We start from the raw sequence: 15,539 nt of genomic DNA, 5'->3' as shown, positions 1-15,539 counted from the left end.
TCTTTGAGTTCATTTAACATTGGTATAGTCACTTGGTACTCCTTGTCTTCTTTCAGTCTCACTGTATGATTCAGTTTATGGCCTTTAATTACATATATAGATTTGCCTCTCAGATATGTGTTTCTCAACCCCAAAACATTTTATGGCTTGATTTCTCTTGTGTTTTTAATAGCATTATTTATGTAATAGTGTCTTAACGATCTGATAGTTATTTACATCTTAATTTGATTAATTATCTGTCGTCATTGTGTGTCATTTGCTGTTTTACCTGTCCTTAGTTTTTGTACATGTGAAAACATTGTGACGTTATCAATTATGCTATACTAGTTTAAATGGTGATGATGATGATTTATTATTATTATTATTATTGTTGTTGTTGTTGTTGTTGTTGATATTGTGCAGCACTAACACACTACAATCCCGATCGTTATTTTACAAGTTGAGTCTGTTGTGCCTGAAGAAGACCAGAAACACATGGTGCAGTCCAGTTGGTCCTGAGGATTATGATACAGTAATGATGAAGACAGTGGAAAAGCAGGAAAGTCTTCACGATTATTTTTTTCCTCTCCTTCAGGAACCTCGCAGGTGCAACACCTCATGACTGTATTGATCAGCGAACACGAGAGACTGTATGTAAATGAGGGTGGTAACGTCCGCACAGAGACCCTGAAGAGTCGGCCCCAGGGCCAACGCAACGCCATGGTGGAGTGGATCTCTGAGGAGGAGATCCAGCGCTGCGCTGCCCCAGCCCAGGGCCTCAACCCCACGGAGAGCCCGGGCGGCAGTGCCACCTCTCTGGACACCAACTCCAGTGCCGCTGCCTCCACTAAACTGGTGCCGCAAGGGAAAGCAGGGGCGGCAGTCAGTCCCAGTAAACAGGCCAAGGCTTTGCCCTCGTGGAAGTGCACGTTCAAGGGTGGGGGGGCACGGGCTCAGCCGGCGAAGATCGGGGGTTCCTCCGTGGACGTGTCCAGTTTGCCCAGCACGGGAAACTGGCTGATGAACGGGCTCTCCTCCCTCAGGAGCCACCGGCGGACGTCGTCGGGGGAACGGATGGGCAAGGACTCGCCGCTGTCGCACCGCCTCTCCACCTACGACAACGTCACCTCCTCCAGCCTGAGCGTGCCCAGCGTGGCCAGCACGGCCTGGTCCACCTCCTCCTGCGAGATCTCCGTGGCCGAGACGGCGGGGAGCGAGGAGCCCGCGGGACTGAATCTAGGGAAAGGCGAGTGGTCGGAGACGGGCCCGGCCCAGGAGCAGGGGGAGCAGGAGGAGCAGGGGGGAGAGGAGAAGGGGTCGGACCTGACGCGGAGCAGCGAGGCGTTGGAGTTGTGCGTGAGCAGCGTGGGATGCAGCGAGAACGGGAACGCGGACGACCCGGACGGCGTGAGGGGAGACCCTGAGGAGGAGAGCTCCCAGGCCGTCGGCAGCCAACTCGCAGAACTTAAAGACGAGCTGAAGAAACAAAAGATTTCCTATGAATCCCGAATACGAAAGTAAGAAATCCGACACTTGCGAAGAGCGCAACGTTCACTCTGTGATATTCACATTTAATATGACCTGAAACACAGTATTAGCGAGGAATACGAAAATAAAAATGATCAAGCTCTTTTGAAAGAAAATAACGTTGACTATGTAAGAATCACATTCAGTATTGCACTTTGAACAACAGTGAGTATTCAAAGTGCTACTCCAGAGTGCGATTTATCATCATTAACCACTAATCATGTCTGACAACTCTAGTAATAAACCAATCCCTTTAAAAATGTGCACCTGGGTGTGTTGGGTAAAAATAAGCAACTTTGATAATTAATCCCTTGAAAATGAAATGATACATAACAAATAAGTCAACAGGTTCAACTGAAACTCTGTCGATTGACCTGTTTGTCGTAGGTTGGAGGAGATGAGCAAAGCTCTACAAAACCAGGTACAGAGATTAGAGGAAGAACTGGACCAAGAGAGGAAAAAGTACCGGATGCTGGAAATCAAACTCCGAAACTCGGATCGGGCCAGGGAGGACGCGGAGAACCGGAACCGGCTCCTGCAGAACGAGATGGAAGAGTTCTTCTCCACGCTCGGAGATCTGACACTGGGAACAAGGACAAATAAAATCTGACCGGGAGCCATTTGTCGTGACTAGATTGTAGATAGTATTTTTTTAAATCTCTCTGCTCATGTATCATGGGTATTCGGAGATAATTTTGCGCTGTTTTGTTACAGCAACTTGATCGACTGTTCATCTTGTACAATTTTTTTTTCTCTTCTTTTTTTTTTTTTTGGTCCAAGTCTTGAGTTTATCCTCCTATGGCTTCACATATACACAAATAATATACCAAAGCATGAGTATCCTGACCACAGTGTATGCAGAGGTAATGTTTTTTCTCATGAAACCCTTTTAGCAGGACAGGTCGTAGCCAAGACAGTGCCTTCACAGCAGGCAGAGAACCCCACCCATGCCCAGCAGAGGCACACGGACTCTGTCACGACCCTAAATCACCAGTCATGCTCACCTCACTTTGTGAATGCGGTTTCTTTGCGGGTTTGACTTGTTATGGCTTGAATGAACTCAGCGGAAGCACCACAGACCATGTTACTTCTGTCCAAACCCTGCACTTTGATCCAGCTTTTAATAAAAAAAAAAGAACAGCTCTTATTTTCAGCTTAGTGTTACGAACTCTCGCATACATCAACTCTGTAAAGACAGGCGTACTTTAAAGGCAAGGACATTTGGGAGGGCTTGTTTTAAAGTCTGATGTGAGAAGCCTTTTGGTTTTCAGGATTTGACAATGATGTAGCTAACCACACGGCTTTGATTTGTACAGTAATTTAACGCTTGTGAGGTAGGAGTAGCCGAAGAATAGTGTTCGAATTCTGGGGGAGCAGAGAGTACAGCTTATTTATCGATACGTTATTACAGGAGCAGCCAAAGTCATTCCTGGAGGGTCGGTCTTCAGTTATGCGGGTGTTTGGATGAACATTTTAATAGACTACTAATTCATTAAGGCCTGAACCACGAGGTGAGAGAAGCCAAGGTGAGATTTCCTCGGTGACTTAATGAATGATGGAGTAAGAACTCAATTCAAAGTATACATCTTCCCTCCCAGAATGATTTTGCACATGCCTGTCATAATATATATATATATATTATACTGTATCTCAGGTGGTGTTTTTTTTCCAAAACACACTACGGAAAATGAGTGTCTTCATTTGTGGCAGACGGTCAGTGTAGGAATGATATTGTATACTTGAACGGTGAGATGAGGTGGCACACCCCATTATGTGTGTGTGCATTAAATGTCCTTCCATTGAATTTTTTTTTCTCCTGTTCATTTATTATCGGTTATTTTAGTGCCAAATTAGAGCTCTCTAAAAATGGATAAAGTGTCTCATGTTGTATTATGATCCATTTGGAATTAAAAATGAAAAAAAAAAAATGACTGCAAGTAAAAGTGACGTAATAAATCTTTTGGACTATCTTCACCTATCTTTGATTTGGCTTCTTTTAGCACGAGACCCGACCCGGGACCACGCGATGGAAACGCGCTAATGGTTCAGTAAAATGCTTCGCGAGTGTAATGTAAACTGAGGGACAAACAAAATCATCCTCAGGCTTTTATTTGCAGTTGCTTAAAAGGAGAACACGTCTGGATTCCAGTGCGTTCTAATGGCGAGTGTCTCTGATCTGCCGTGACCGCCGTAACTTAAACCAGATGACTGCGTGCCCATGTTTCCTGGGAAGATTAGAAAACCGACTCCGTGGTAACCTAAACGTGTCTATTTCTTTGTTTACATTTTTCTACTGATTTGAAAGTTATCTGGTCACTCGCTAATTTTTCCCCCCACTGCAGTGAGCTGAAGTTTAGAACCAAAAAAAAAGAGAAAGAAATACAATGTTTTGTTAAAGGAATCGATCTCGGAAATTCAGCTTCATTTAGAAAATGAAAAATGGACTGTACCATTTTTTTTTGTTTTTGCCACCCACCAGAAAACAGACATTTGACATGATTAACGTCACCGGTCACTGTTTGTACAATTATGAGGAGGGTACTGCAAGTTAAAGACAAAGCAAAGAGGACAGAAAAAACACTCACTTCTTACTGATGCATACACACATGTATTCCATACATACATACATACATACATACATACATACAGCGGAAACAACCCTAACCAAGCTAACACTGACAATGTTACTGTTTTCCCCCAAATAAATAAATAACAACAACAACAACAACAAAAAAAGGCTACACGCATTCACATTTGTTCTAACATTCCTAAAAAGGGCTTCTGAGAGTATCCAGAAAAAAAAGGAGAAAGAATGAGAGGGAAAAAAAAAAAAAACAGGATAAAATAGAAAAAAAGAACAAGAATTTAGTGTGAGGTAGTTTCTCTGACTCTACTTTAGCAGAACTCTGTACTCCACTAAATACGCTGTGAAAAATAAAATCTATAGGTCAGACCAGAATCAAAATCACTGGCAAAATGAAGTATTAAGAGCACTTCAACAGAATCTGGCAAAATTCAAATTCATAAATGACAGTAAAACAAACCAAAGAAAGCAAAAAAAAAAAATTAAAAAAAAAAACCCACTTCTTTAGGGATCATTCCAAATTTCAGTTTAAGCCAGGTCATTGTGTAGAAATCGTTTTACAGATGCGGCAAAAAAAAAAAACCCAGACCGGTAGATCAGGTTGGTGATACATGTCGTTAATTATCAGTCTGAAATACACGTTCACTTTACGGCCCCATCTCACATACTGAAACGCAGCTCCAGCACAGCTCCCAACGTCTTTCTGTAAGTCCCACAGTCCAATTCTGCTTCCGTCAAACGCCCGAACCACACAACTCCACCCCTCTGTCAGTCTCTTCAAAACCAGTCTGGACCTTACAGTGTACACATTTACATACAGTATGTCACACACAACTCCACCCCTCTGTCAGTCTCTTCAAAACCAGTCTGGACCTTACAGTGTACACATTTACATACAGTATGTCACACACAACTCCACCCCTCTGTCAGTCTCTTCAAAACCAGTCTGGACCTTACAGTGTACACATTTACATACAGTATGTCACACACAACTCCACCCCTCTGTCAGTCTCTTCAAAACCAGTCTGGACCTTACAGTGTACACATTTACATACAGTATGTCACACACAACTCCACCCCTCTGTCAGTCTCTTCAAAACCAGTCTGGACCTTACAGTGTACACATTTACATACAGTATATCACACACAACTCCACCCCTCTGTCAGTCTCTTCAAAACCAGTCTGGACCTTACAGTGTACACATTTACATACAGTATGTCACACACACACCGTCACAAGCTTCTCCCTTCTTCATCTCAAAGACAAAACACAAAAAAACAACAAACACGCACACCCACACGCACACACCCACACGCGCACACACACACACACCCACACGCACACACACACGCACGCGTACACAAATACATACACAGACAAAACATTCTTAAAGGATTCTGGAAATCAAATCTTTAACAATTTTGGTTTGTTTTGCTGCAGTATAAAAATAAGTTAATGATTAGCTTACCATATTGGCATATCATAAAACTGAACCATGCAAAAAGTTAAAATCAATCATAACTAAAGGGAGCGTAGTCAATTTAAACCCTCTCTGCAGATAAAACACAAACATCTGTTCTTCAGGGAATATGAAGCATCCAATGAGTATGTATTCATTCAACGTTTCGAACCCAAAGGCCTGCATGTCTTTACATTCCATTTGAACAGAAATACAAAATTAATCACGGAGACTGGCAAGTCTGTACATCATCAAATCAGGACGGGGGGGGGGGGGGGTAACATCTCAAAAATAGTTTTGTCTTTAAAAGTCTGAAATTGATTCAAACTCCACTACCAACTAGAAAACAATATTTTCTCAAACACATACACATCTGGCACCATAAATTAATTGAAAAAACAAAACAAAACAAAACAAACAATAAAAAGAACTAGCAGCAAAAATAATTAAATACTAAAATTAACTGATGGGGAACATACAAAGCCTAAAAAAATTGAAACAATCTAGGAAATAAAAAACGTTTTACACAATGTGATTATTTCGCTGAAATTAAATGCTAACATTTGTAAACAAAGAGTTCTTCAGACATTTGTAGTGAAGTAAAAGTCTAAAAGGCAGGAGGCGAATCTGTGTGAGGAGTAAATCAGACATCCAGCGTGGCGAGGTGGGTTCTCTACACTACGCACAGACGAGACATTTTCGCTTCTTATTTCAAACGATGAGACGTTACACACGTTATAACAGTCAAATACGGGGACGTGTTAAAATATCTGAAATCAATTCGAAAGCTTCCAAAAATGTTTCACTCAAAAAGAAAACACAATATTTTTTTTTAAAAAAATATATTAAACATTTCATCTTTACAGATCATCTTCAAATCCTTCTACAACAAAGACAATATGCTGTAGCCATACCTTAAAAAAAAAAAAAAAAATGAAAATGAAAAAAAAAATTGTGTGTAGAACAAGTATGCTCAAAACTCTGACATTCCTTCAGTAGATATGCTGATGAAAACAAAAAACAAAACAAAACAAAACAAAAAAAAACAAAACAAATGTGCTCCACAGAGATAAACATAAGCCACAATTATTTACAGCATGTCAATCAGCATTCAAATGGGAATTCACCAAAAAAAAGTAGCTTCAAAAAAACAAACAAACAAACAAACAGATTGGCCTAAATCTGATACCACGTGACACACAGGGTTGTTCCAGGGGAGGTTGATAGTCATCTGCAGCAGCCCAGGGGGCCGGCCGAGGCCTCCAGGCTACTGTCCGTGTCAGAGGCCATGGTGGGGTCAGTAGACATGGAGGACACGTCGTTGATGGAGGAGGAGGAAGAGGGCTGGGGAGAGCCGTTGATCACTGCGGCACCTGTTCTGAGAAACACACACATTCGTCAGGCATGACTGTACCTGGATGCTCTGACTAGTAGCGCGTTGGGCGCGTCACGTCCATTAATCTTCAGCTACTGTGTTATGCTACCTTCTAAACCTGTCCAGCAAGAATCCTCAACACACTGCCTCTGACTGGAGGAGAGAGCTGGCTACGGTGTTAATCCTGTCCAATCAGAGGAGCACACTCTCACAAATGCTGACCTATGGCTGTGTTTTAACACTACTGTGCCAGAGAGCTCAAAGCCTTGTTTAATTACGGCGAAAGAAAACTCACTAGATTCGCCCGCCGCTGGAAATGTAATGAGTAAGGGAGGGAAAACCACGGGTAAGCTGCATAAGCAGAAATTCTGCACAAATTCAGGCAACATTAGTAAGTGTAGCCTTTGTAAATTTCTTAGGGCTCTAAATATTTACGGCTCGTTAGATTTGCCTCCTCTGGAGATGTACAAAACGAGAAAAGGAAAACCCTGCTTCACATCAGGTTAACAGTATTTGGACTGCGATGTAGATTTCTGCCTATATCAGCATAAAATTTTTTTTTACAATTTACAAAATGGCTTTAGAGGTAATAGAGGTAATTCCCCTTGTTAATTTCTTATGGCTCTAACTTGACTCAATAACAATTATTAGATTCGATTAATCTGGGTTCATTAGCCAGCTCCACATTTCAGTGTCACAGTATGTAGTGCTAATGAAAAGTTAACATCACAGTCCACAAACATGACAGTCTTATGGTTGTTGAACAGGCGTATTAGTTCATTTTTCATGCGAAGGCAAGGGTGACCATCATCATAACTAACCTAATGGAGAAGGTTGACCTCTGATCACCCCATTCTTCATCCTCTCCTCCCAGTCCAGAACCTCCTTATAGATCAATTCTGATGATGCAGAAAAACCAGAGAGAGAGAGAGAGAGAGGGAGAGAGAGAGAGAGAGAGAGAGAGAGGGAGAGGGAGAGGGAGAGGGAGAGGCAAAGGGAGAGAGAGAGAGAGAGGCAGAGGGAGAGAGAGAGAGAGAGAGAGAGAGAGTGTGAGCGTCATGGGAGCAGGCTAGGTGCGATCCTCACAGTACCCGTTCATCATATGAGCTGAAAGAAATATCAATCTTTCTAATTTAAGCCTGTGCTGTAAGCTACACAAACATGCTTTTGGGGCGGGTGAGGAGGGGGTGCCGGGGGTGCCGGGGGGGTGGGGTAACACCATTAACACTTTTCAGGTGACTTCATCCACCAGGATTTTGACTGCGTGAGCAGTGAGCTAGCAATGTTTACACTCAACCTTTGACACTTTCCTTTGCATCGGGTTTCACCCAGCAACTCCAATGGCAAATAAAAGAAATGTATATCCAATATCACTAGCTACCTTTCCACTCCTCCACGGTGTGCTCTCTCTCATCCAGCTGCTTATCTGTGATCACAGGTGGAGGCTGGAAGGAGAGGAAGTGATAGAGATAGAGAGAGAGATAGAGAGAGAGAGAGACACACAGTCAGAAGATATTCAGTAATGTAGTCATTTCGTCACTGCACAAAAAAATAACTAAAGAGAAAGCCAAACAAACTGAAACGGCAAGACCTTGCAATTGAGATAAAGGGGGGAAAAAAGCTAAAGTGACATGCATTGGACCAATTTAAAGTGAGAGTTAATAGTTGTTTTCATCTGTAATGCTAATATTCCCAGGGCTCAACATGAATCTTCAGAATGCATAATCAGGGGCCAGATTATCAGATAACACACTTTATCCACCACTGGGTTAGAGCATTCTTTCCTTTCACAACAGCCTGAATTCATTAGGGCCGCACAGAGACAACAGAACTGTTCCACAGGGATGCTGGTCGACGCAGATTCTGATCGCATTACGGGGTTGCAGCGGGATGGATGGCAACGCAGTCCGTCCTGCAGTAAGTAGCTTGACTCCCCTTATCACAAAGATGCTCCGCTGGGTCAAAGTCCGTGAAGTGCGGGAGGCCATTCAAGTAAAGCGAACCCGCTGTCCTGTTCCTGGAACCGCTACGATACGCTGCGTTCCTCGGTCACAGGACGCGCGAGTTACCCAGCTGGAGGTAACCCGCGTGACCAAAGGTAAACTTTAGCCATGAGGGGGAAAGCGCCTGATCATCAGCATGTCCAATATGCTGTGGTATTCACACGTATCTCAACTGGTATCGAGGGTCCTACTGTGTGACGGGAAAAATATTCCCCACATCATTGTCGCCAGTCTGTACCGTGAACACTGGGAGGGACGGGTCCAAAGGCTCCTCCTGCTTTTGCCAAATGCTGACTCCGCCATCAGCAACAGGAACCAGGATTAATCGGACCAGGCGATACTTTTCCACTCGTCAAGTGTCTGGAGGGGGAGGGGGATCAAGTGGATTTTTTCTTGTTTTTACTGACATGATTCAGAACCAAGTACGGTCCCCAACCACTCTTGTTCTTTCTTCTTTGACCTCTGTCCAAAGGAATTCAGTTCACCAGACCACAGTTCACAGTTCAGCCTACCAGACCACAGTTCACAGTTCAGCTGACTAGATCTCGGTAAGCCCCAGACGTGGCCGTGCGTGAAAAAGCCCAGGAAGGTGGCCATTTCTGAGATACTGGAACAGGGCCGCCCTGGCCCTCATGATCCCACTGTGTTTTAAGTTACTGAGGTCATTCATTTTCCCCGCTGTGATGTCCAATCGAATGGTAACTGGATCTTTCAATGCTTGTCTTCCCGCTTTATATAGCTAGTCACGGGCTATGTGGCATCATAATCTGCAGGAGTGATCTGTTTTCATGAATGGGGGTGTGTGTGTGTGTGTGTGTGTGTGTGTGTGTATCTAATAAACTGGCCACTGAACGCATTTAAACAATAGAACACATTTGTTGCTAGACCAAGGGAGGATCATGAAATCAGTTTTTTTTTCAAACAGTTCAATACGCCAACAATACTTCATTACTTCATATTAGCAAACCTGTTTTAAACAATTTCACCTCAGCATTTTCTTAGTTAGTACCACTACCAAGCGCAGGGAAACACGGTCACAGTGCGATGTGGAACGATTAAAGGTAAGCATAACATTTGGATGACTAAATAAATCCATTAGACAAGTCTTGGCAAATGGGTCACTGTAACATGGCCTGCAAGCTACCAGTCCAATTTAACGATCTATCGCATTGACATTTAGCTTAGAGCTGGCAGCATGAGCTGGGCATTGGCACAGGTACACCACACACCTCTCTCTCTCTCTCTCTCTCTCTCTCTCCCCATGCATGAACACTTACCGCTTCTACTTCGGCTGGATCGTACCAAACGTTAATGTAGGGGTGCTGCAGAGCCTCGTCCACCGAGATGCGCTTGGACGCGTCTATTACCAGCATTTTGGATAAGAGGTCTCTGGCCTGGCTCGCTGCAGAAGAATGTCATTCAATGAGGAAGGTAATGGCGCTTCAGCTCTGTTCAAGGGGCCTTGTCAAAAAATGCTCACTTCAACTCTACAGCCAATTATTCCAGCCACTTAAAAACTCGACGAGCATGAAAGTAATTCTGAGGCCCCGCCTCTTCAAGTCTGCTGTGAGCACGTATTTTTAGAATATACTTAGAATTTTAAATGAACTCAAAGCTGTTAGAAATGACAAGCTTAAGTCAAAAATGATTCACCAAATCAAAGACAGAACATTTTATGATTGAATAAGAGAATTGCAGACACAGACATTACAACCACAGAATATCGTAGTAGACATAAAGGCCATTTCTTCTCTCTTTTTTTTTTTACCTTTAAGTTTGTTGTGTTCGGAGTCCGCAGGGAAGAGAACATCGGGGAAGAGCTTCTCGAAGCTGTATCCGGCGTAGCGCGGTCTGTTCTCCACGTAGGTCCGGACAGACTGGTTAAGCTTACTCATGAAATCCTGAGACGGAGTTCCTAACTGCTCGATGACTTTGTTCCACTGATCGATATCTTTAGTTCATACAGTGAAGAAAAACAAGCCCTGGGAACACACAGCTTAGGCAGCATTCCTCAAAGGGAACGGATGGAGCTGTAAGGATTACTCATGAGGATGTGGCTCTCTGATAAGGGTTAATGCCAAATAAGACCGAACAAGGAATGTAACTGGGAATTCAAACCTTCCCCCAAAAATACACAATTTTAACTTTGACGCCAAGGAATCAGGGCCCAGTCAGACCCACTCGCAGCTGAGAGTCAGTCAGTATGTTTGAGCCTTTGGTTGCTTTGCTACTTCAGTTTCACTAAATGTTTTCTCTCACTATCATTTGACCATCAGAACTACGCTGTTTGCATTTGTCACATTAAGGTCGGTAACAAATAGGGTAAACAATGGATGCAGCCTGCTAAAAGGGCTGATTTGTGGTCTTACATGGAAACACACACACACACACACACACACACACAAAAAGATGACAAAAATAAAAGTAAAAATAAGAGGTAAGGATACGATCGGTGCCAGGGAACAACACACTACCTCTCACCATCTCAGCCATGATACAGCCCACAGACCAGACATCAACTGAAAAAATGGAATGAGAATGACATCAGCATGCAAAACAGACAGAAATTAAAACACACAGACAACAACAACACAAAAAAACAGGAGATAAAAATGGAGATGGAATCTGGTGAGAATGGAGAGCGAAGATGATCGTTAAACATGCGAAACAGCTTGCAAGTGTCGCGTCATAAAGAGCGTCATAAATGAATAAAAAGGAAAGAAAACAATGATTTTCTCTCTCATGCAAAGCTATTTAACAAGTCTACACGAAACGGCGGCAAAAGATTTGGGTCAGATGAACAAGAGGGGACCACGCTGTGGCTTTAACACAGATCTCGACTAAAAAAAAAAAAAAAAAAAACGTTCACAGTTTTCATCGGCGTCATCCCTTTTCACGCGAGGGACAAACCAGACGCGCTGCCTCTCATGGAAAACTACCAGAAGAACTCAACACGACGACTGCAAGACAGAGTTATGGTGTCAGTGTAAAATATGACTAATCATCATTTGGTTAGCATGCAATGTGCTATATGCCTCGTGGCCCATCCCTCACCCCCCCCCCCCCCCCCCGCCCAACTTGAAAACCAAGACTCGGACAAAGACATCTCAAATATGCTCGGTTGTACGTATGGATTTCCAAGTTCACCCAAGGATCATTAAGACAGCTCGTACATATGTAAACCAATGCATTTTTTCTCTGTCTCCTTCTCTCTCTCTCTCTCTCTCTCTAGCAAAGCCTCTGCCGTCGCAGCCTGAAAACAGATCAATATGAGAACAGATTTGCTGGAGGAGGATCTCCGATATGATTTCAGTCTTCTAAAAATATTCGGTCTCGAAAAACCGTCGAACAGCTTTCCCGAGACATGGCACAAGGATACAGTCTCTTCCGGGGAAAAGGATTTTGTGGCGAACCATTTCTGCCAAAATGCAGCCCACAGACCAAATGTCCACTACGTAGTTTGTAGCACAGAGGGAAAGAAAGAAAATGGAGCAGCAAGTCAGTAGGAGTTAGTACTTTCATAACTATTAAAGCAAGTTAACACTGATTTATTATTGACTTGTTAGCCATTGACAAATGACTTACCAAACCATGCACAATGTCAAGAGCTGTTACCATGCACAATGTCAAGAGGTGTTACCATGCACAATGTCAAGAGGTGTTACCATGCACAGCGTCAGGAGGTGTTACCATGCACAATGTCAAGAGGTGTTACCATGCACAGCGTCAGGAGGTGTTACATGAGATGATGTTCACACAGCTTTAATGCTAACAACAGGCTGAGTCTGAAGTCATTTCGTGCAACTTTGTGAACGCGTGAAGCAATTTCCCAAATTCCTTCCAAATCAAATCACGCTTGGTTAGCCTGACAGCCAATCAGATTTCCTTCATCTTTGACTTTTCATTTCTTCAGAACTGAGTGATGCTGCCATTGCATCTAAACATTTATTAGCTTGCCTAGATAGCTAGCCAGCCTGGTAATGATATAGAATTACTTTCACTTGTATACATGGTATCTTCCTTCTAAAATTAGTTTCATGATGGGCCTTTCTGTATTGAACTGGAATGAACTGAATGAATCAGAATACCTGCTAACGCAAACAAAACAGTGTTATAAACACTTATTGACAAGCTATAAATATTATTTCTACATGCAAATATAGGTGTGACCTGTATGCTGATTGGCTGCTGCAAAACCTTTGTTGCATGAGGCTGAAATACTCGCCGCAGACTGCAACTGTATTGCTGATACTTTCCTTGGGCCTTAGACCCGACACCCATAATTTAATTGTCCAAAAAAAACAACGACGGCGGCTTTTGTACCTTCCAAAAGCCCATCCAATCATTTGAAAGAGAAGACAAGCGTCTAAAAATCATTTCACCGCTACTGAACGGTGACCGGTACGGCTTATCAATAGGCCACCGGCTCAGAGAAGGCAAAGGCTGCCACAGAGGCGAGGAGGGGACGTGAGTGCGAGCCAAGCACGACATGCAATATGAGGATGATGTTTAGAGTAAAGCATGCATGAGGTATGCCAGCAAGGCATTCTGTGGCTTGTCAGCAGCACTGACCGTTGGCCTGATAGCCCATTCCCAGGATGACTTCAGGGGCTCTGTAGTAACGTGTCACCACATATGGTGTCATCAGCAGGCCGGTGGCCGCCGTCCTGGCCAATCCAAAGTCCAGGATCTTCAGGGTACAGTCAGATTTTACTACAATGTTACTGGGTTTCAGGTCCTGCGAAAAAAAGGGAAGAGGGGAACCTCAATTAGGGCTTTGCAAATTTGAGATTTACTGCTATGTGTATGTGCAATGTATAGTCTATTGAGTAAACTCTCAAACAAGGCAGTATTTGGATGGCCAGCTTAAGTGTAATCCTGCTATGCATAAATGTCGTCATACACACACACACACAGACACAAATATATAAATATATATATTATATATATGTACACACACACACACACAGTATACACACACATACATATATATACCGTAAGATTATGAGGCTCTTTTGTGGATACTGTTCAGCATCAAGGGCTTTAATCGCTGAGATGTGCCTCCAATTATTTTTCTAAGAAGTCAAACTACACATCAAAGAGTCCGTCTGAAGATAGCGTCACAGCCATCAGGCACTTTTGAAGTGAGTTAATCCACAGCAGAGGTGGGAGAACCCTTTTAATGACTCAATAAGTTCATCATTTTTAATGTATAAAGGTTGGCTCTAAGAATTATTTAGTCACATCATCTCAAAACAAGAATTAAAGCATCGTTTTAAAGCGATCTGTGCTCCAGCAGCAGATCTACAAAAAAAAAAAAAATGTGGAGATAAGCAGAACAGATACACTAGAGAAAACCTTTCCTTTCCTCTCTTCTCTTCATTAGCAATACTGCGCACGTAGCAGCAGTAGTCAGTCAGCCAAAGGTTTAGGGTTAATCAATCACACTTTCTCCCCGCCCCCTTCCCTGGCTTTTTTTCTAAAACCTTCACTGAACATTAAGCTTTTTGGCCCTTTGTGGCCAGCGTTGTGTAGAAGCCTGCCAGGGTTCAAGCCAAGAGGCTTTAAAGCCAATTGCACTGACCCTGTGAATGATACCAGCTGCGTGGAGGTGCTTTATTCCACACAGCATCTGGTAGAGCAGATAGGACAGACGCTCATGATCCAGCTCCATCTGAATGACCTGGCAGAGGTTGGCATCCATTAGTTCCATCACTAGGTATCTGTGGTAAAGAGGACACAGAGAGAGAGAGAGAGAGCGAGAGAGAGAGAGGCACAGAGAGAGAGAGAGAGAGAGAGAGAGAGAGAGAGAGAGAGAGAGAGAGAGAGAGAGAGGGAGAGAGAGAGTGAGAGAGAGAGAGAATAACAGAAAGCAATTCAATCACTGCCTGTACATTTCTCTTTTGCTAACTGATATTAAACAAGATAATCCAACAAAAACAACAATAAAATCTAAGAATTGTTTCAAAGCATACTCACACATCTTGAAATTCCTCTAATGTTTTTTGTGGCGTGAAAACATTTAAGAGGCCAATGATCTGAAAAAGCAAAAAAAACAAACACAGACAATCAGCAGAATGTGACCATCAGTCCTTGCCATTAAACATGTTTACTTAATATAAGATAAATGAATAAACCATCCAGAACTACTCACATTTTTGTGGTTCACACATTTCATCAGCACCAACTCCCTGTAGGCTCGTTTCGCATGGGTCTGGTTCTGGAAAGGCCGACTAAGTTTCTTAATAGCTACATTTCGATCGAGGAGGTGATCATATGCTGAACTGGATAAAAAAACATACAGGCATGTGTTACTGTATGTTGACTCAATGCACTTGAGAGCTGTTGGAGAACCGCTGTGAAATTCTTTCATGTGGTTCGGTTCACAAACACCTACCACACGATTCCTTGCGCTCCAGAGCCGATAGGTCTTAAATTCTGATAGCGCTTCAAAACTGTAAACGTCGAATCACCAACATCTATACTGTAGAACTCTTTTTCACGCTTGTTTTTATTCATGGTGAAGTCTTGGCGAACTGTTTTCTTGACATCCAAAAAAAAAAAGGCAGCCTTCTCTGGACCTGAAACAATTAAGGACATATTAAGACACG

General features: G+C 43.0%; 2 protein-coding genes across 9 annotated transcripts in view; one reads left to right on the top strand and one right to left on the bottom strand.

Annotated features, from left to right (window-relative positions):
- The window catches only part of arhgap22a (Rho GTPase activating protein 22a), a 23,580-nt gene extending 21,352 nt beyond the window's left edge, over positions 1-2,228 (top strand). For both annotated transcript variants that reach the window (XM_030771642.1, XM_030771643.1), the window contains 2 exons: positions 575-1,496; positions 1,894-2,228. In XM_030771642.1, coding sequence (XP_030627502.1) covers positions 575-1,496; positions 1,894-2,116 — 1,145 coding nt within the window. In that variant the 3' untranslated portion in view covers positions 2,117-2,228. The remainder of the gene's footprint in view (positions 1-574; positions 1,497-1,893) is intronic.
- Positions 2,229-6,620: 4,392 nt separating this feature from the next.
- Positions 6,621-15,480, bottom strand: mapk8a (mitogen-activated protein kinase 8a). Of its 7 annotated transcripts, none has more exons than XM_030772778.1 (12): positions 15,326-15,447; positions 15,083-15,212; positions 14,908-14,966; positions 14,513-14,651; positions 13,501-13,666; positions 12,308-12,379; positions 10,697-10,879; positions 10,202-10,330; positions 8,950-8,969; positions 8,307-8,370; positions 7,747-7,824; positions 6,621-6,923 (listed from the first exon to the last, which is right to left on the bottom strand). In XM_030772778.1, exons 1-12 carry the CDS (start codon positions 15,445-15,447, stop codon positions 6,778-6,780), a joined length of 1,308 nt encoding a protein of 435 aa, XP_030628638.1. In that variant the 3' UTR covers positions 6,621-6,777. The 7 variants fall into 7 exon arrangements, with proteins under 7 accessions (XP_030628638.1, XP_030628639.1, XP_030628635.1 ...); XM_030772779.1 differs by lacking the exons at positions 8,950-8,969; positions 12,308-12,379 and adding exons at positions 7,068-7,078; positions 11,376-11,447 and having other exon boundaries at positions 6,621-6,894; positions 10,206-10,330; XM_030772775.1 differs by lacking the exons at positions 8,950-8,969; positions 12,308-12,379 and adding an exon at positions 11,376-11,447 and having other exon boundaries at positions 10,206-10,330; positions 15,326-15,480.
- Positions 15,481-15,539: the final 59 nt, after the last annotated feature.

The sequence above is a fragment of the Chanos chanos genome, chromosome 4, assembly GCF_902362185.1.
Source record: "Chanos chanos chromosome 4, fChaCha1.1, whole genome shotgun sequence".
Lineage (NCBI taxonomy): Eukaryota > Metazoa > Chordata > Actinopteri > Gonorynchiformes > Chanidae > Chanos > Chanos chanos.
The sequence above is the reverse complement of the archived record's forward strand: the minus strand, read 5'-3'. Positions and strand labels throughout refer to the sequence as shown.